Source organism: Aristolochia californica, unplaced genomic scaffold, assembly GCF_029961685.1.
Source record: "Aristolochia californica isolate CCGP_79_NKW_82.1479 unplaced genomic scaffold, dmAriCali1.0.hap1 SCAF_16, whole genome shotgun sequence".
Taxonomy (NCBI): Eukaryota; Viridiplantae; Streptophyta; class Magnoliopsida; order Piperales; family Aristolochiaceae; genus Aristolochia; species Aristolochia californica.
In genome coordinates, this window is record NW_027181837.1 from 21,352,538 (window position 1) to 21,372,919 (window position 20,382).

A 20,382-nucleotide genomic window follows, 5' to 3' on the forward strand; every position below is an offset into this window, starting at 1 on the left:
TTTTCTAGGGCTTCTGTTCTCTGATGAACATTTCAAATTTGTTGCTACAAATTTAATCTTCAGATTGAGAAGGCCACTGTTCTTCTTGGCTTGCGGAGACCCGCAAGGTACATTAGCCTGTGTTTTGCAGTTATTTGGTAAATATGCATATGAATTAACTAAATTGTGTTTTTTACTTCCATATGCCATTCGAAAGAAAAAACAGAGAGCTCAAGATGAGAAAAGGAAGATTTCATATCTTTATTTTGGAACTCCAATGTAACAAGCAGTAGGTAGGCATAAAGAAGGAAAATAACAAGGGAAAATCAAACTATCTTGGCTTCAAGCATCTTCTCAAACTCTTCAATGGATTTGAATAGCTCGGAGAAGTTGCCCTTTCCAAAGCCTCCACACCCTCCTTTCTGATATGTCTTCCCTTGCTCGTCCTCCACCATGCACCCCACACGCTGTATTATCTCCAAGAAGATGGTCAGCCTGCCCAAAGAGTTTTTCGTCATTCAAGTCTTAAAAAAGCATAGGGAGTTTTTACAATAATAGGAATACAAAAAAGTTTAGATAACCCTTAAAAAAGTCTTCTAGTTGACTTGTCAACTTCATAGACTTCAATTCAGATCGACGAGGCGTCTCAGTTGATTCTCATGTTAAAGACTTGGCAGAGGAGCAGCCACGTACCTGTCACCAATGGGTTTAGTGAAAATTTGTAACAGAACGCCCTGGTCGTCCCTGTCCACCAGAATCCCCAAGTTCTCGCACTCACTTATCTGCTCCTCCGTCAGCACGTCCCCCACCCTCCGCCTCAGATTGCGGTAATAAGTCACCGGCGGCGACGGCATGAACTCGAACCCCCCTACGCCGCTCCGCTTTCGCATCTCCCTCAGCGTCCGGAATATGTCGTCGGTCCCGATCGCCAAGTGCTGCACCCCGGCCCCCTCGTTGTGATCCAGGTACGTCTGTATCTGGCTCCGCCGCTTCGTGCCGCTCACGGGTTCGTTCATCGGCAGCAGCACCGTCTCCTCGTTGTTCGCCAGGACCGCCGAGTTCAGCCCCGATTCGGCCGTCCCCACGTCCTCCGCCGTGAACTCGGCGAACTCGTGGAATCCCGTTAATTTCTTCACGTAGGCTACGGCCGGGCCCAGCTTCGGGACGTTCCCCACCGCGTGGTCGAGGCGACGGAGGCCGTAGTCGAGGGGTTCTGGGTCGAGAGGCTCGAACCCGGGTAGAAAAAATGAACTGTCGGGGTGTCGGAAACTGATATAACGGAGGACAACGTCGCCGTAAAGCAAAATTTCGGCCATGACGGCTTCGCAGTCGGGGCCGAGAGGGGTCGGAGGGTAGAAGGGTGTGGCACCGTGGGCGACGCTGGTTTGAAAAGCAGCCTCCGCGTCTGCGACCTCGAGGGCGACCGCCCGGACGGCAAGGCCGTGTGAAGAGATAAAATGCTGGAATGTGGGGAAGCAGAAGGATGGGATTGAAGGGTTGCAGTTTAGTGGGGTGGAGATCGAAGGCGAGTAAGGCGCAGAGAAGAGGAAGCTGAGATCACCAGAACGGAGAAGATACGAGGCATGTGTTAAATTTCCGGTGGAAATATCGGATTTTGCGACGATGGGCATGCCGAGGCCGAAGGAGAAGCGGCGGGAGACATTGGTGGCATCGGAGCACCAGAACTCGACGTGGTGGAATCGCCGCACGGTGAAACGATCGGAGCGGGGGTTGTGGCGGACGAAATTGGAGTAGCCCACCAGCTTGAAGCTGTTTATTGCAGCGGCGTCGGAGTCATCTTTGTTCACCATCTCTTCAACTCTGCTCTCTCCTCCTGTTGGAAGTTTAAACGAGGAGCAGGTTACGAGATTGCGCCGCCACGCGTCGCCACATGTTCGACTCATCTTGTATCTACGTCGCCCCCTGCGTTGCGTAATTTTGGTCAAGGAAACGCCAGATTTTGTGGCGGCGAAAAGAGCAGAAGAGGCGCGAAAATTTCCGACTGTGTACGGTATGAGAGACGCATGTGAGGTGCGGAAGAAGATATCTGACATTGGGGTTTAGACGGAGACGCTGCACTGAATCAGATAATTTATTGTGGATATCAATTGTAAGTTCATGATTCATATCAAGAAGGAAAATAGAGACGAAATTCGTATAAAAATCCATTAATGCACCTGCAACAACAACAAAAAAAAATACGCTTTTCAAATTGTCATTTTTGGAATCTCTTTATAGCGGACTCGATCTCTTGTTAAGTAGTGACAAATTTAACCGAACAATATGTGGATTTGGATTCAGTTGTGGCCACTAAATCATTATATCTTTGTTAAGAATACTTTAAAGAAAAAATATTACTAATAATTTATATGAATAATTCGTCTTAACCGATAGCGATGCGGAAAACATAATAAAAATCATAGAGAATATATGAAAAAAAATTAAAATGAATGATTTTGGACTTCTAAAATATTTTTTGGGTATTAAGGTATGTCGAACACATAGATGATAGGGTATCAACTATTAGACACTATGGAAGCCAATACAAAACTATGTACAAGCTTTGGAGAAGATGTTGATATAGGTAAATATTAGAGGTTTGAAAACTTATTTACCTCACAGTGATCAGATCGGATATATCATATAGAATAAGTGTAGTGAGTCCATATACATACAAACTACAACTTACCTATTGGTAAGGGTGGCCTCGAACCGAGCTGGCTCGCGAGCCGCTCGGTTTCGGCTCGGTTCGAAACGTTATATTTCGAGCTCGAGCCGAGCTCGAACTCAGGGATGGGTTCGTTTACATTAACGAGTCGAGCTCGAGTAGAGCCCGGTTTGGCTCGTCAGCTCGCGAGCCGACTCGTTAATATAACGAGCGATTTGGGGATTGGGGATCGGGAGACCTCTCTTCGATTCAAGAAATTTCTCCGCGAAACCCATACCTCCCTCTGCCATTTCCATGTTGTTTCAGCGTGATTTCTTGCGGAAATCGCTGTCCGTCGGCAGGTATTCAGGGGAAATGGGGGATTTGGTCTTCAAATCCCTCGTTCTCCCTCTCCCTCTTCGATTCCTCGATTTATTCCTCTACGATTTCTGTCTCTTCTTCCTCAAAGATTTCTTTCTCTTCTTCCTCTTCGATTTCTTCATCCAAGCTTTTCCTCACCGACAAGACGAAATCGACGGTCCAACGGAAGGAGGTAAGATTTTTATTTAATCTTTCTGTTTTTTTTCGTCGCCGAGCTAACCTAAAAAATCTCTAACTCTCGCTTCGTTTCTCAGCAATGCTCCTTCATTATTGGAAAGTCTTTTTGGATATCCGAACGACACACTCTGTTTCTGTAAGCAAACTTAGCTCTGTTTTTTTTTTTTTTTTTCCGATATTTCCAGCTGACAGTTCAAAGTACACTCGGGAAGAAATCATTGTAAGAAAACTGGTATGAATTTTATTTCATGATTTTGAGTATTGATACTGTTTGATTTTTTGAAATGGTGAGTTCTTGATTTAAGGGTAGAATGTAAGAAGATCATTTTATACAGATTGTATAAGGTTGACCTATTTTATTCTCTTAATTTTTTTTTTTTGCTTGAGTATGCCATCAATTGCATTCTAGCTGGCTGAGAGCCAGGAAACTTCATACTGAGCTAACATTCAAGAAGGAAAGGAAGGGTGGGGGAGAAAAAATCCCCTACCTTGTCATTTGTTATGTTTTTGTATATCTCAGAATAACTTACTAAGCTCAATTGCTATAATGTTTGGAAAATAGTTGGTTGGTTGTCAATGATTTTTTTACTCAAATTCCATTGTTCTTCATAAATGAAGTTATTATTTTAGACTTTCAAATATTTTTATGTTGTGGGATCTTGTTTCTTTTTTGCCTTCTTATTTTTAGGTGTCTGGCCTCTTATAAAATTTTGTACGTTTATCATACATTTCAGCAATAAACAACAATGGTATTCAAATTGTTACTTGATATATTTTAGCAATGGAATTTTATTTCATGATTTTGAGTGTTAATAACATATTCTGTTCAATAATACTCTATGATAGTTAATGGAATCAGGAGCTTTCTTAATTGCATCCAACTTCTCTTTATTATAAAAAAGAATAAAAAAAGTTGGTTTTTGTCCTTCTTTCTTAATTCTCATTGAACTTATATCTACTGCTGTTCTTGGTATAGTGGGGTATTGAGGTTGAATTTCATCAGAATATTAGAAGAGAATGTTGGTGTGCTTATTTCCTTATCTTAGAAGTTTTTAAATTTATATATAAAAAAAAGATCGGTATATTGGACTGGAAACTATTGGGTACAGGGCTACTGGCTCGAAGAGACCCCGCTACATTGAAAGACAAGGGTCGTTCCTGATTGTCATAATGTCACGTACCTTCCTCTAAGAATAAACAAGTATCTTAAATTATGTGTAGGATTTTTGTTGTTCGGATAACTTTATTTTCTTTATGTTTTTAATTTGTAATTTTATTTTTTTGTAGAAGTAAGAATGTCAACACCTCCTCAATTGACATCAATAACTAACACTAGTTCTAGTGTGACTATAAATAGTGACTCAACTCCACCAGAGTCACTACCCTCTGTCATAGAAGTGGGCCCAGATGAAATTACCATAAATGAGGATGAAGGTGATTCTACTCATACTTCAATAAGACAAAAAAAGTCTCATGTGTGGTTGGAATTCAAAGAAGTATCACTTAATGGTACAAAAAAGGCCCAGTGTGTTCATTGTAAAATCAATTTGAGTATTATTAGTAGTGGAGTGACCACACATATGAGTCGATATTTGAAACGTTGCACTAGTAGAAAAGTGGCAATGAGAAAACAAAAAACCTTAAACTTTCAACCAGTGGGAGCGGGGTCTAATGTTGATCAGAGTCCATCTGGACTTCCTTTTATGGATTTTAGAGGAAATTATGATCAAGCTAAAATGAGAGTACTCATTGCTCATTGGATTCTTATACATGAGCATCCATTCATGATAGTAGAAGAGGATAGTAGAAGAGGAGAGATTTAATTTTGTAATGAAGATGGCAAATATGAATTATGAGAAAATATCTCGGAAGACTATTAAGAAGGAGTGTATGGAGGTGTATGAGGCAGAGAAAAAGAAATTGAAAATTTTGTTAAAAGAGATTAACAAGATTAGTCTTACCACAGATCTTTGGAAGTCTCAAAATAAAAAAATTGAACACATGGTTATTACTGGGCATTTTATTGACAGTAATTGGAAGCTACAAAAACGAGTCTTGAGTTTTGTGCATGTTCTTCCTCCTCGTCGTGGCGTTGATATAGTAGATGCTATTTACAAGTGTTTGAAAGAGTGGGAGATTTAAAATAAAGTTTTTAGTATTTCAGTTGATAATGCTGCATATAATGATGTTTGTATCAGAGTTTTGAAACAAGATTTTTTAAGGAAAAAAAATTTGGTGTGGTGGAAAGTTGTTTCATGTGCGTTGTTGTGCTCATATTTTGAACTTATTAGTTCAAAATGGTCTTGTTCAGATTAAAAATATCATTGATAATGTGCGTGAAAGTGTCAAATTCATAAATCTGTCTGAGGCTAGACTTCGCACTTTTTCTGAAATTGTACAACAATTAGAACTTGGTGAAAAGAGGTTGGTTATTGATTGTCCAACTCGTTGGAACTCCACTTATGACATGTTGTCTTCTGCATTAAAATTCAAAGATGCATTATCTAGATTTAAAGTTAGAGAACCAACATATGATTGTTTGCCAAGTTTTGATGAATGGGAAAAAGTTGACGTGGTGTGTGAGATTTTAGAAGTTTTTAATACAGTTACTAATATAATTTCTGGGAGTGACTACTTCTAATTTGTACCTTAGTGAGGTATATAGCGTACAAGAAGTTCTGGAGTTTCATTCTACAAATGAAAATGTTTTCATTAGAACAATGGTTAGTAGAATGAAAGAGAAATTTGAGAAGTATTGGGGTGAATGCAATTTATTGATGGTTGTTGCTTCAGTTTTGGATCCAAGGGTCAAATTAAAGTTGATCGAAATGTGTTTTCCAGTGATATATTCTATGGAGGAAGCTACAATGAATATAAATTTAGTTCGACGCACCTTATATAAGATCTACGATGAATATGTATCCTTATATAATGTGGATATTAGAAATGAAGAGATTGTTTCAAGCACTAGTAGCTCTATGGGTGTTTCTACAAGTCGTAGGCCTTCTTCATCAAGTTCAGGTTGGTCAAAGTTGATGAGTTATATGAAACAAAAGGATGTAGTTAATTTACCAAGGTCAGAATTGGAAATTTATTTTGAAGAAGGTGTATATAATTGTGAGAAAACTTCACAATATGATTTTGATGTTTTAGAATGGTGGAAAGTGAATCATATGAAATTTTGAGTATTATCTAAAATGGCAACAGACATCCTTATAATTCCCATATCCACAGTAACTTCAGAGTCTACATTTAGTGCTGGTGGTAGAGTAATAGACTCATATCGTTCTTCCTTGGCACCAAGTACAGTTCAAGCTTTGATTTGTGGCAGTGATTGGATTCGGGTTCTTCACGGTATAAAGAAAAATCAAAAGGTGAATTTCTTTGATCAATTCTTTATTATGATATTTTTTAGTATATTTTTTAGTTTTATTTATTAAAATTTTGTTTTATGATTACAGCCTGAGAAGAAGAGTGTAGAGATAATGCTACCAGCTACATGATTTTTCATGTTTCTCTCATCATGGTAATTTTAATATTTTTAACGACATTAAATAAATAATAATGGAAGAGTATTTTTTTATCTAACAATAACTAATTTTATTTTTTTGTTTTTGTTGTACGTGGAGATTTTGCTCATGCAAGGATGTATATTATTTTCTAGCATTAAGAGAAACAATTATAGTTTATAATTTTATAATGGATTTATAGTTTTTATGTGGGTGATTGTAAATTGATAGTGATATTTTATTTAATTTTGTTGTATTTGATTATTGTATGAAGTTTATTTATAATATTACGCAATGTATGAAGTGTTTATGGAATGTATAGATAATTTTATGGAGTATTTATGGAGTATTTATGGAGTGTTTATGGAGTATTTATGGAGTATTTATGCAAGTATTATGTATATTGATTATGTCCAATTTTAAGTAGAGGTCATGCCGAATTTTATACAGGTATTATATACATAAATTATATTCAATTTTAAGAAGAGGTTATGCCTCAATCTTATACATGTATTATATATATAGGTTATGCTTAATTTTTTGTAGAGGTCATGTCCAATTTTATGTAAAATGTATGTATAATTTTATATATAATTAATTTGATATATATTTTTTAAAAATTTTTAAATGTATGTTGAGGCTCGAGTTCGGCTCGAAGCTCGGCTCGAAATATTTAAATCAAGTTCGACTCGAACATAGGCAGGTTCGGGCTTGGCTCGGCTCGATGCCACCCCTACGGCTACTGGTAAACCTTGGAAAGGATATTGAGATATTTAAAAGGAGCTCTGAGAATCATGAAAGGTTTTTCAAATATAGATTGGGCTGGATCACGAAGTCCACTTCAGGGTATTGTATTTTACTTGGAAGTAACCTGGTTACATGGAGGGGCAAAAAAAAGAATATTGTTGCAAGGTCTAATGTTGAAACATAGTACAAAGCTATGGGTCACACATCCAGTGAGCTTCTATGGATCAGATCTCTTCTTACTGAATTGAGATTCTATAAAGGAGTTTTTATAAAATTATATTGTGACAACTAAATAACTATTCATATCACTTCAAATCCAATCTTCCATGAGAGGACAAAATACATTGAGGTAAATTGTCACTTTATACAAGAAAAATTTCAAACTGGTATATTATCTCTTAGACATGTTTCATCACAAGGGGCATCACAAGGGGTAGGTGGCAGACATTCTTACGAAACTACTCACATCCTAGATTTTAACCACTATATGTGACAAACTAGTATCTACGATGTTTACTCCCCCCAAGCTCGAGGGGAAGTGTTGGAAGACATCTCGAAGTGGCATCAAATAAAATACCTCACCCATGTAAAAAAGGTGGCAAAAGAGGTACTTAAAAGAACTTCTCATAAAGATGCCACCGAGGGTGTAAATAAAATAAATGATGTACGTCTATTTATGTCTTTTCTTTTACAAAACTTGTAACCCTAAGGGCATTATAATCATTGTAAACCTTATTTCACAACTATAAATAGAAGCTTAAGGCATGGGGAAGAGCATTAAATCTCTCCTCTCCTCGTAAATTCGTCTCTAACCTATTCTCTCTTTTTCCAAACTCTCTCTCCATCTCTCTCTAGCTGTATCTCTCCTTCTCCTCTCTTCTTCTTTCTTCCTCTATTTTTTTCTCCTCTTCTTCCTCTTGTCTTCCTTCACCACCTTGATCAAGGTTTTTTATCATGGGATTCTAAATCCAACATCGAGTAACAGAAAGAGCCAGATGAAATTAAAGTTCATTGGATGAAAATCAACTACAAACTGGGAATATTCAGAGTTCAAAGATTAACTTCAGAGATTTCTATTAAGTCAGCTTAGAATGGACAGTTGTGAATCTGACTCATGGCGTTTCATGATCAAACATGACGTAGAAAACCTTAAAAGGACTGTTTCATGGTCAGACATGGCTACAAACCCTGTAGCCTTTCGAAAGGAACATATTACTCAAGAGCATAATATTCAGTCAAATGAAATCGTAACTGTTATTCTAGATGACCACCACTAGTCCACAACAGAAACATGGAGTGCCTTCCGAACAGAAAATATTACTCAAGAGCATAATTTTCAGTCAAATGAAATCGAAACTGTTATTCTAGATGACCACCACTAGTTGACAACAGAGTGATGCAAAATAAACCCATCTTATGTAAGCAACCTACATTACAGAAATGTTCAAAGTCATAGAAAGATAATCAAATTAACTTGGAAGCCTGATCTCCTTATCATGATGCAATCAAACTCTAGATAAAACAATTGCTCTAACCATATTTGGCCTCTATGCTGCTATTCCTCTAAGAGAGAAGTTGAAAGTAACCCGGTTAAGTTCAACAAGACAATCAAGAAGAAATGCAGGCATACAATTCCTCAATGTCAAAGACGTCTAGCAGATGACATCTGCACGGATAATTACTAGATTGAAAATAACAACGCCTGAAGACGCTGGAGGAATAGCGATGGCCACCAAATCCAAACAATTAAAAGGTGTGAATTTTCAGTTGATGGTCATGCCTGATCTCTTGAACAATAAATGAAACATGATCTTGTTTATGAGATGAACCACCTTGGTCAGTAAATATTGTCAGTCAGCCACTTCTGTTCAATCTGCTTGTGGTAAAATTTCCGCAGCTTGGAGGCTTCCAGAGGTACTTCCAACTTGTTAGATCTAGACTAAAACAGCAGATCCTGTCCATCAAAATACACAATCACATCATTTCTCCTGTCATTAGAAGTTTAACGTTTCAAAATATTGAGTAGAGCTCTAGGTAAGGCCGAAAACTTGAATGGTACAACGTACCTTTGCAATACTATGTTCAGTATGCTGATGTCGATACATCCTGCACAGAGATTTCATGCTCCAGCAACTCAACCAGGACTGTCAGAATCCAATAACCAGATAAATAATCCAATGTTATCAGAGTAAGAGATTCTCATACTCCAGTAGGTGAGGAAACTGACCACCACAGCATGGCAACATTCACTCTTTTGAGACTTATAAACAGATAACTAAGAAATGGCCTCTACTTGACAGGACGCACCCCAACAGTTCTCACACGGAACCGATACTGAGGTTGTGAATCCTCTTCTTCATCATTTTCATCCTCACTTGAATCATCTTCCACTTCATCCCACCTAGAGTAATCCAGTCTTGAATGACCTTTTGGCTTTGGGATCGTGTTCCAACCATTGGGATTCAATTTAGACAAGTCTTTCACTCTAGGAACTTCAGGTTTCAGATTTGGAAATACAGTTTTCTTAACCAATTCTAGTTCTGGAACCACTGGAGGATGTTCAAGTGGTTCTTCTACTTCTGGAACCACTGGAGGATGTTCAAGTGGTTCTTCTACTTCTGGAACCACTGGATGATGTTCAAGTGGTTCTTCAACTTCTGAAACCACAGAAGGATGATCTTGTGATTCTTCTTCTTCTTCTCTGTGCTCTTCTTCTTGTTCAAGCTGGAGTTCCAGTGCTTCTTCTTCTTCTTCCTCCTCAAGTTCAGCAGCTAAGGCTTCTTCTTCTTCTTCAGATTCAGGTATGGGAGCAAGTGACTTCACAAGTAAAAGACAGCTAGATTAGACGGTTGGGATGAAAACTGAGGATCACATGCTAATTTTGCATCCAATTCTCAATTCGAAGTGTTCATTTTTTGCCTAGTGCATGAATCACTAAGGAACCAATTAGAAGGTTGGCTTTGATTTGCTTAGATACCATTAAGTTGTACAACACAAAGCTGGAAAAAAGACTTACAAGTTGTGTTTTTAGTTGGGATTGCAAATTCTGATACACTTCAGATGAAGGGTTTAGCTCCATGAGCCTGTTGACATCAAAGAGTGCAGATTGGTACTCCTTAAGGGTGACAAGTGTCTGGGCACGCAACATCAAAGCACCAGTATGCTTGTAATCCAGCTCAAGCACCGATGTACATTCTTCTGCTGCCTACAAATGGGATTTTCACCAATAAACTGCAAGCACAAGAAAAGTTCCAACCCATGCCAAAATGCACATACATACTTAATTTTTAGCAACCTGTACAAGCTTATTAAGATATAGTCTTTTGGTTCATATCCTTCTGTTGTCTCTTACAGAAGCAATGGAAGTTTAAAATTCATAAAAAGAAACCCTGTCCACAAGTTAAGGAACGATGTATAAAGCATATGACACTGCAGAGGAGCAAAGCACTGTGAGCAGAAATCAGTAGAGTCAGATTGGATGTTGTTTTGAGAAAAAGATTTGAGTTCAAATGAAAGTCTGATGTCCTATTTCATGGAAGTGTCTATGCTCAGTTCTTTGAAGTAAACGTTTTGCTTATATATTCTCTTTGACCAGAAATAGAGGTCCCATTCACAATGTTGCTTCAGGTTCCCATTTCAGAAGGATGCCTCTATGTAAAACTGACAAGATTTGTAGGAAAGTCTAAGGAGCAATGGCAGCAGAGAACTATTCAGAGACTTTGATGAATTTGTGTATAACATAGCACTTGTTGCAACAAGCAATTGCAAAGAGGAAAATATGGTGCAAGTTTAGCCTTCCTCATCATTTTTCAGTCACTGGTTTCCTTCCTCATTTTCCTGGGATGTTCCTAAAGTTGTAAGCCTGACGACAAATTTCATCTAGCATAGACCATTTAGGGAGATACACTTCCTTTCTAGTCAATGGTTTTGCAGCTCTACTCATTCAATTACAAATTCAAAACAAGTTATCTGACAAAATATTTCTCCAAACTTTTAAGAGATCATCAGTTTAAATAAGCTCAAGGTTAACCAATAAAAAGATTTGCAAATCCAGCTTTCTATCATCGTTATGCCACTTCTTCAAAATGCAAACATCAAGCCATTGAAAGGTAAACAACTAAATATCGTGTGCTCTTTACTCTTCCAAGTTGCTGATTATTTAGCATTTTTTGATCTTCTACTGCTATGTGCTATTTAGTGAATGCTGCAGTTAGTCATGTAAAGCAGTTTCCATATAAGTAAACCACATTTCTTGGCATCAAACGAGACTTGAGTTAAGCCAACAAAGATGAAGAAAAGAGAAGATCCAATCCAACATTGACAATTTTCTTCCGTGAAACATCCAGTATGATAATTTGACAAAGACAGAAATATTTTTCGTGGTTTTCATTAAAATGAATCCAACCAAATAAACTTCAGGTGGCCATATCTGATACAAAATCCAATGAAGCACCTAACACAGTTAATCAAAATCACCCAAATTGTTAACAGCACGGGTCAAATATTGAAGTTTCCAGATGCAAAATATATCAGGGAAAAAAATCGACATTAGTGGAACTCCAACTACATTGACCTGCTAAATTACTCACAGAAGACAACAACTTCATAAACCATCTCAATTAAGTAAGTCAAATCCCAATTAATTGAAGAAAAAGGAAAAAAATACTAATTGGAATATCTACCTTCTTAAAATCGTGCAGTTTCAAAAAACACGCTGCCCGGTTGCTATGCAGCGCTATCTTCTGCACCTTCGTCTTAGCCATCGCAAGTGCTTCCGTATAGAACTCCAAAGCATCCTCATGCTTCCCGTCACGGTACATCTGATGAGCTCTTTCAATCTTGTTGAACGACGCAGCCGCCATCGCCATAAGCCTTCCCTCCCAAACAAAACTTCCAAAGGAAATAAAATGAAATAAAATAAAAAAACCAAAATCGATGAAGAAGACGCACAACCGAAGCCAACAAGATGATTCCTCAAAACCCCAGGCACCAACCTCGATACTCAGATCTTGATCCCCGAAGACAGACTGGTAAAAGGATTATTTCACAAACGGGAACCTGACCGATTATTTGAAAAAAAGCGGAAACGAAAGAGGGAAATCGAGATTCGATTAGCCTAGAAAAGAGACAGCGCCTCTGGGATTTGAAAAAACAGAAAAAATGGAGGGAGAAGTGGGAGATTTTATAAGCGCAGCACCTATGAGGGGTAGCGGAAGAGACGAAAGTCTGGAACCCCAGGCCTTCATCACTTGAAGCTTGAACGTTGGCCGTTTTCTTCCTTTTATATCGCTACGAAGAAGAAAGCTTACTGGGCCCACTTAAAAGACTTATGCCCCACAGTCCATGTCCACTTGGGCATCTCACTTATGGGACGTATCTGGAAGCCAAACAGACCCTAGGTATGGGAGTTATTCAATATATGGAGGGTGTAATGCAAACTGCAAAATAAAGATTTTACGTGTGTTTACAGATTGAATCCATTGACCCATTCTCATAGAGCAATTAGATTGAAGGTTTTGTTCAGAATTCAAACCTTCAGAAACAGCAGATGTGGAGGATCTGAATGTCCAATAACCTTCCATATTATAGTTGCAAGGTACATAATTGCAAATGGAAACAGCAGGTCAGATGAAAAAACAGATGCCTCTTCCTACAGATTTAACCCATTAACATCTAAGACAGGCAAACATTTTGACAAAATCTCAGCAGCTTGTTAGAGCTCTTGCTCTGTTATGATCAGTGGTGGAACCAGCCTCACCACATTCCCTTACCCTCTTCCTATAGATTTGACCCATTAACATCTAAGACCGGCAAACATTTTGACAAAATCTCAGCTGCTTGTTCGAGTTCTTTCTCTGTTATGATAAGTGGTGGAACCAGCCTCACCACATTCCCTTTCCCTGCAGTTAATATAAGAAGACCAGATTCGCGGCAAGCATCGACAAGGGGTGATGCCGACACGTCCAAGTCAATACCCACAATAAGCCCAATACCACGAACTTCCTTCACATGGGGGTTTCCTCCTAGTTTCTGAACTAAAAGCTCTTTCAGGTACAGGCCTTTCTTTGATACACTGGCCAAGAATTCTGGCTTCTGGATTGTATCCAAAACTGATAAGGCAGCATGACAAACTAGCGGTCCGCCAGCAAATGTGCTACCATGATCTCCTGCACTCACAGCAGCAGCTACCCTTTCAGTTGTAAGGACTACACCTATAGGTAAACCTCCAGCAAGAGGCTTTGCAAGAGTCATTATATCGGGGAACACCCCATATGCCTCATGAGCCCAAAGCAATCCAGTTCGTCCAAGTCCACATTGAACCTGAGAGGAGATTATAATCAAGATCCACAATTGTCAGATGAACTTAAACTGAAACTTAATAAGCATTCCTAAACTGCTGTTTCATAAAGAAACTACACAATGCTACTGAGAAGAGGAAGAGATAAAAATCAGTTAGTTTAGTCCACCAGAAATAAATCAATAGAAACATTTTCATTCTTAATTACATTCTTTTCAGCACAGACATAAATCCACAATCAAATTTGCAAGGTAAACTCCGTCATGGTTTCTCTGGTTACTGAACAATTTACAACTTCTACTCAACGCAGTTCCTTGGGCTTAGGATTGGGAAATTTGTTTTTGAGTTATGATGCAGTGGGCACTTCAACAAAAATGGCAAGAGAGAGAGAAAACAAATTCATATTTTTCTCTAGGCTTGTGTTAGCAGCCAACTGACTTGATGAGGGAAATCTCATAACAAAATTCATCTTACTAGGAAATTTGATATATAGTTATGTTTTCTACAGGTACCACATGCATTTTTTTGTAAGGTGTACAGTAACTGACTCTGAGCCATTTCATTTAGAATAGGTCATCACACAGAACGCAAGCTTTACCACTTCTTTTTTTCAGTCATACAGATAGCTCGTGATGCTTGTGGCACTGTTGGTGGAATTCTTTGTCACTTGGAATACAGCCAACCTAGAAGCTCTTGATTGCAAGGTGGGAAGTTACACTGTGGTCGTTAAATTCAAAGATCAAGATGCTGAGCTTTGGGAAGAGCTTTCCTAATTCTTGGATAACTGGTCATCCCCTAAGCTTCTTGCTGGAGATTTTTGTACAATCAGGTTCTGTTATAAGAATCCCCTCGGGCTCTCATTACTGCATCAATGAGGAATTTTAGTAACTTTATTGGTGCTTATGGTTTGGATGAAATTCTAGCGTCTGGTAAATCCTTTACTTGGAGTAACTTGCAAAGGGTGTCTAATATTGTCTAAAGACTGATTTCTTGGCACTGGAAATTGGCTTAGAATTTACAATGATGCTTCTGCTCTTGTTGCGGGGAAACCAATATCGAACCATTGGCCTAATGTCCTTGAAACCAAACAAAGCAATTGGGGGAGAAAACCGTTTCAATTTTAAATTTCATGGTTAGAGGATAAAATTGCATAAAATTAATGGAAGTGTAGTGGGATGAAGAGAAGATTAATAGACTGGTGGGAGGAATTATTGCTTTGAAGCTGAAAACGTTGAAATTTAAGTTAAAGCAATGGTCTAAATCAACTCAGGTCTCTAATTCTGCTCAAAGAAATGCATAACAATCTCAGATTGATTATCTTGATCTCTGTGAGGAAGGCAGACCTCTTCCCCCTTCTAAATTCTCAGATACAATTGAGGCTTCTATTACTCTTTAGAATTTATTGAATCATCAAAGAATCGAATGGAAGCAACGCGCAAGATAGAAATGGTTAAAAGAAGGAGATGTTGATACCCTTTTCTTTCATTCCATTGCCTTGGCCATTGGCGATCTAACATAATCAACTCCCTCCATGTTGGAGGAGAGTTAGCTTTTGGTAGATCGTCCATTTCTTAACCAACTACAATTGAACAAACTCACAAATATTCAGAGAAATTGGTTGAAGAGACCTTTCACTAGTAAAGAAAATGAAGATGCAGCTGCTTTAATGCCCCTTAATAAGACTCCGGCCCGGATGAATTTAACAGAGATAGACATGCTTGATGTATTATGGCTAATGACATTCGAACAATGATATATGATTTTTATAACAATGGCATCACCTTCCACAGTATTGGTGCATCCATCATTTCTTTTATTACAAAAAGGGAGTAGAGACGGTTGTTAACTTTAGGCCCATTAGTCTTATATCTTGAGCCTATAAGATGATTTTTCATATCCTTACAAGCAGGCTTAGAACTATAATTCCTCACATTATCAATCAAAAGCAATGTTCATTCATGAAGGAAAGGGTCATATTGGATGCTGCTATGAGTGTGCCTGAAGTAATTGACAATTTTAAGAAAAACAATCAGCCAAGACACTCTGACTGCTGTCCCCACTCGGCTCTTACTGGGACTTTCTCTATGCACCGCTTGGTTTGATAGAAGATTGTGAGAATCCAGTAATTGAAAAATTGCATAATTGGTTACCAATTTGGAAGGGGAAGATGATTTCTAAAGCTGGGCAAGTAACTTTGGTTAAAGCATGATTGTTTGGTATTCAAGCTAACTATCTCTCATTTCTGCATTGCACAGTGATTGTTTGGTATTCAAGCATCATTTAAATAACTACGCTGAAGTTTGTAAAGAGAAGAATCAGGGAGGCTTAGGAATCAGAAGGATCAAAGAGACCAATGAGGCATTTCTTACAAAATGATGTTGGAGATCGAACACTCAACAGAACCTTCCTTGGGTTCCTTTAGTTCTGAAAAAATTGGGTGAAACCACCGAGCCTTGGATCTTTGGACAGGGTGCTTCAGGTCGTCTTTCTCCTATTTGGAAGCATATCCATAAAACTTACAGTCTCTTTGCTTCCTACATCAGAGTATATCCTGGAGATGGTTCTCGTATTAGATTTTGGTTGGATATTTGGTTTCATGATATGCCTCTCAATGATCAATTCCCTCTTTTATTCAATCTTATCAGAAATCCACATGCGTTAGTTTCCAATCTTCTTATCAATGGTACTTTCTGAGACATGGATAGGAGTCAGCACTGCAGGCGTGAACTCAATGATTGAGAGGCTGTTGAGGCAAGTAACATAATGAATCAACTTAGCCATCAATTCATTCTATATAATCATCCAAACAGACTCATATGGCATGCTAATTCCCATGGTGTATATTTTGTTGCTTCATGCTATGCAATATTAATGCTAGCACAAAACTCTCCATGCACGAGAGTGATTTCATGGACTCTATCAGGTCCTTCTAAAGCTAAGTTTTTTCCTTTGGTGCCTTCTTCATCATAAAATCCCCAGAAATAATTTAATTCGACGTGGAGTCCATGTTCCTAGTTAGACTTGCCCTCTTTGTCACATGGTTGATGAATCTATCGGTAATCTTCATCTCCATTGCAATTTTTCTTGGCACATTTGGTGTTTCTTCTTTAGCAAATTTGAAGTCCAAGTTTGCCTCCCAGTCTCATTCAGCTTGATACTGGTCTTAGACTTACTTCTTCTGGCCAAATCATGTTCCAAGCTTGTCTTACCATTATTCCTTGGAGTAATTGGAAAGAGAGGAATAGGAGGATCTTCCAAAATAATGCCTTGCCTTGGCAAAGAGTTGCTGAAAGAATTTTTTCTCAAATTGTTTCTTGGCTCATTACTGTTTCCCTCTTTGATGAGGTCTGGGCTGATCTTGTTAGAGGTTGCTGGTTCCAGATTTCATGCCTTTCTCAATGTAGTCCTCCTCTAGTTGAAGAATGGAAGCCTCCAGATAATGAGGCCAGAAAACTTAGTTTTTGACGGATCTTCTTTTGGCCATCCAGGTGCTACTGGTTTTGATGGTGTTTCCAAAAATTCTTCAGGTGTTCCTCTGGTGTCCTATGCTGGTCCCCTGGTGTTGCCAATTCCATAACAGCTGAGCTTCAAGCCTTATGTCATGGTCTTCTAGTTTTCCAAGACAGATTTCAAGATACTCTCCTCATTGAGGGTGATGCAAAATGTGTGATTTATTAGTGCTCAGGACTGAAAGATCCTCCTTGGAGTCACTGGTCATGCGATTTTAAAATTATGGATCTTGTAAATTCTTTTGTTTGTAGATGGAATGTCGTTCCTAGAGCAACCAATTGTTTGGCTGACTCTCTAGTTCAAACTCACTTTAAAAAAACAATGACACTCATGTTGCTGTTTTTTCCAACTTTATAGCTTCCATACTTGGTGTATCTAAGAGCTGGATTTTCTTTAACATTTTTTAAAAGATTGCACAAGCTCACATGACCATTTAAGAATTAGGCATCTATGATCTACCCAATTGCATGTTACCCAAGTATGAGGCAGATAGTTGTTATTTATTGTTGATGTTTTAGCACAATTCATGGTCGTGTAATCAATCTTAAAGAGTTAAAGATAGACAAAATCATAAATGACAAATCCAAGAAAAAAATTGAGTGAAAACTGTCTATGAATCTGGTAACTGACCTCATCAAAAACCAGGAGTGTGCCAGCATCATCACAAGCATTTCGTAAGGCTTCCAAAAATTCTTTAGTTGCACTATATATTCCACCTTCCCCCTGGATAGGTTCCACAAAGACTGCTGCAATTTTACCAGGCTGGATTGCATGCTTGGCAGCTTCTATGTCTCCATAAGGCAAGAAAGTAACGCCTGGCATGACAGGTTCAAATGGAGATCTGTAGTGTTCCTTGCTTGTCAAAGCAACAGCACCCATTGTCCTTCCATGGAAACTATTGCTAAAAGAAATAAACTCAGTAGCAGGTTCTTTAACATCAGGCCTTGAAAATCTTTGATATTTTCTAGAAAATTTAATGGCTGCTTCATTCGCCTCTGTTCCCGAGTTTGAGAAGAAGACCCGGTCAGCGAAGGAGCATTCCACAAGGCGCTGAGCAAGCTTTACCTGCAGCAGGGTATGTTTTCACTTCATCACCAAGTAAAAAGACAACATACTCCTCTCAAACGTTCAACTATTGACCTATTTATCTTTGTTTAAATAATTGAGGACATTATGTAAATGTAACATAGTTAATCTGTTCTGGCATCAGGAGCACAGTTTTGAAAAATAATTGGATAATATTTTCCATAATCAAATCAAGAAGAGTGCCAGCCCAATAATCAAACAAAAGTGACAAAACAATACAATGAGATAGAATAAATGTCTACATGTCGAACAATAGACATGGATAGTATAGGCTGTAATGAAAACCATTGTTACTTCTATGTACTCGACCAAATCTAGGAATTAAGACACCGTAGCTTTTGAGGATCAATGGCCAAAGCGAAAGACAGTGACAACATAATGCAAATTGTAAAGAGGAAACTGCTTAATAAAGTACAAACGAAGACCATTTTCCGATTCCCAGTAGTACTGAAGTCTGTCAGGACAAAAATCATGGTCGCTTGGAATTCCTTATGCAGAACGTGAAACATGATGCAATTATCAAAACTCTATGATCCGAGTGACCCTATAAAATGTTAGTTGTAGTTCATAGTTCATACTTCCAATAAATTGATACAGAAGTTACAAAAAAATTTATAATGGGGAAGAAATGAGAAAAGAAACACATTGTAAAGACGAGTATTTCTCACCTGAGGGATTGAATAATACATATTGCTGACATGTGTGAGCGTGCTTGCCTGTTCAACGACTGCCCGCAGCCAGTCCGGATCCCCATGCCCAAGAGAGTTCACGGCAATCCCTGCCGTCATATCCAAATACTCTCGCCCTTCCACATCGTACAGTTTAGACCCCTTCCCACTCTTCAATACTACAGGTGCTCTAGCGTAAGTTCCAACAAAGACACTCGCTTCCGTCTCCATAATCTCTCGACTCTCCCCACAAGCAAAAATTCCACAAGCAATTCGTTGGGAACCATGTTTCCTCTTGTCTAGGTTAAACACCTGACGTAGTTCATAAGATGAAGAAATCGAATTACCAACAGTTGCATTCAAAGCGTACATGCTTACTCCTCCTAGCTCAACAGACTTAAAGAAGGACTTCCCAGAAATGAGAACAACTGAATGGGGACTCTGCACTTCAAATAGACAGATGCCTGTTGACTCAATAGCCGATACTGGGTGCTTATTCTCGCTATTATAGAGGTCAAAAAGGGTTAATCAACCAGAAAGTCTACAATAATTTTGAAAAGAATGAGATTCGTGACCAACAAAAAGGTCTGCAAAAAAGATTCTCGGAGAAATTTCTAACGCGAATTGGAAGAATATGATTGGATAAAAGTTTAAACGCAGGAATATCTTACCTTTAGACACGAAATATTTTGAAGAAAGGGCGGAGCTAAGGTGGAATTCCTGAAAATGCGACGCAGAGGTTTTGAGCAAGCTCCGCCGCCGGGGGCCTATGACGGACCGAGTGACGCGAGTCAGAGTTTGATACTCTGAATCCATTTAAACCTAATATGGATACCGTGTAGGATCACGCTGCCTTTGTAGAAGTACACGTGGCAAGATAATCCGTTAGCCTAGAGGTCGAAACTTTCAAAGTCTAAACTTGGAAAGCCGAAACTGGTCAGGAGTCTTCATATTTTGACAACAAAGTGTTATTAATTATAAAACCTCCTAATCATCTTACTTTCATCTTCATAAGAACTCCTAATCCCTGTTTCCTATTCGGTGTCAACTTGTATATATAAGGATCTTCTTCTTGTACGAAGAGCTCCAAAAGCTGTCGTTTAAAAAGGTTCGAAATCTTACGATTCGTCGGTTACGCGGTTGCTGGCGCCGTCCGTGGGAGTCACTGTGAAGAAGGAGAGAGAAGTCCTAGGAGAGCCAGAGATGAAGTTGTTCGACCCGCTGCCAATCGCTGTCATTGGTCACGACAGTACCGACGAGAGCGATAGCGATGTGGACGATGGGAAGGAGAATGGTGCTGCGTCTGGGAAAAAGAGTAGAGGGTCTGATAGGGAGGGTTCAAATAAGAAGCGGAGGTTGGAGGATGCCGCGGTGGTTCAG

At 38.8% G+C, this 20,382-nt stretch overlaps 3 protein-coding genes across 4 annotated transcripts; all 3 read right to left on the reverse strand.

Moving 5' to 3' along the window:
* Nucleotides 1-232: 232 nt before the first annotated feature.
* On the reverse strand, nucleotides 233-2,107 carry LOC137952794 (4-hydroxyphenylpyruvate dioxygenase). Its single transcript, XM_068799862.1, has 2 exons — nucleotides 673-2,107; nucleotides 233-474 (listed from the first exon to the last, which is right to left on the reverse strand). The coding sequence occupies exons 1-2, from the start codon at nucleotides 2,031-2,033 to the stop codon at nucleotides 306-308; spliced, it is 1,530 nt and encodes a 509-aa protein (XP_068655963.1). The 5' UTR covers nucleotides 2,034-2,107; the 3' UTR covers nucleotides 233-305.
* A 6,727-nt stretch (nucleotides 2,108-8,834) lies between these two features.
* LOC137953609 (uncharacterized) lies at nucleotides 8,835-12,903 on the reverse strand. Of its 2 annotated transcripts, none has more exons than XM_068801050.1 (5): nucleotides 12,435-12,903; nucleotides 12,123-12,330; nucleotides 10,457-10,645; nucleotides 9,507-10,257; nucleotides 8,835-9,394 (listed from the first exon to the last, which is right to left on the reverse strand). In XM_068801050.1, the coding sequence occupies exons 2-4, from the start codon at nucleotides 12,306-12,308 to the stop codon at nucleotides 9,730-9,732; spliced, it is 903 nt and encodes a 300-aa protein (XP_068657151.1). In that variant the 5' UTR covers nucleotides 12,309-12,330; nucleotides 12,435-12,903; the 3' UTR covers nucleotides 8,835-9,394; nucleotides 9,507-9,729. The 2 variants fall into 2 exon arrangements, with proteins under 2 accessions (XP_068657151.1, XP_068657152.1); XM_068801051.1 differs by having other exon boundaries at nucleotides 9,507-9,584; nucleotides 9,668-10,257; nucleotides 12,123-12,903.
* Nucleotides 12,904-13,006: 103 nt separating this feature from the next.
* LOC137953608 (acetylornithine aminotransferase, mitochondrial-like) lies at nucleotides 13,007-19,785 on the reverse strand. Its single transcript, XM_068801049.1, has 4 exons — nucleotides 19,674-19,785; nucleotides 19,003-19,504; nucleotides 17,879-18,313; nucleotides 13,007-13,761 (listed from the first exon to the last, which is right to left on the reverse strand). Exons 2-4 carry the CDS (start codon nucleotides 19,372-19,374, stop codon nucleotides 13,219-13,221), a joined length of 1,350 nt encoding a protein of 449 aa, XP_068657150.1. The 5' UTR covers nucleotides 19,375-19,504; nucleotides 19,674-19,785; the 3' UTR covers nucleotides 13,007-13,218.
* Nucleotides 19,786-20,382: the final 597 nt, after the last annotated feature.

What these genes read in the sequence shown, in the direction of transcription:
- LOC137952794 (XM_068799862.1), bottom strand. Translation starts at nt 2,033, where the DNA reads ATGTCAGATATCTTCTTCCGCACCTCACATGCGTCTCTCATACCGTAC. An exon ending in ACTAAACCCATTGGTGACAG is followed by an intron (nt 475 to 672) that starts GTACGTGGCTGC and finishes CTCTTTGGGCAG; the next exon opens with GCTGACCATCTTCTTGGAGA.
- LOC137953609 (XM_068801050.1), bottom strand. Translation starts at nt 12,308, where the DNA reads ATGGCGATGGCGGCTGCGTCGTTCAACAAGATTGAAAGAGCTCATCAG. An exon ending in AACTGCACGATTTTAAGAAG is followed by an intron (nt 10,646 to 12,122) that starts GTAGATATTCCA and finishes TCCCATTTGTAG; the next exon opens with GCAGCAGAAGAATGTACATC. An exon ending in CCCAACTAAAAACACAACTT is followed by an intron (nt 10,258 to 10,456) that starts GTAAGTCTTTTT and finishes TTACTTGTGAAG; the next exon opens with TCACTTGCTCCCATACCTGA.
- LOC137953608 (XM_068801049.1), bottom strand. Translation starts at nt 19,374, where the DNA reads ATGTACGCTTTGAATGCAACTGTTGGTAATTCGATTTCTTCATCTTAT. An exon ending in TGTATTATTCAATCCCTCAG is followed by an intron (nt 18,314 to 19,002) that starts GTGAGAAATACT and finishes ACCCTGCTGCAG; the next exon opens with GTAAAGCTTGCTCAGCGCCT. An exon ending in CACTCCTGGTTTTTGATGAG is followed by an intron (nt 13,762 to 17,878) that starts GTCAGTTACCAG and finishes ATCTCCTCTCAG; the next exon opens with GTTCAATGTGGACTTGGACG.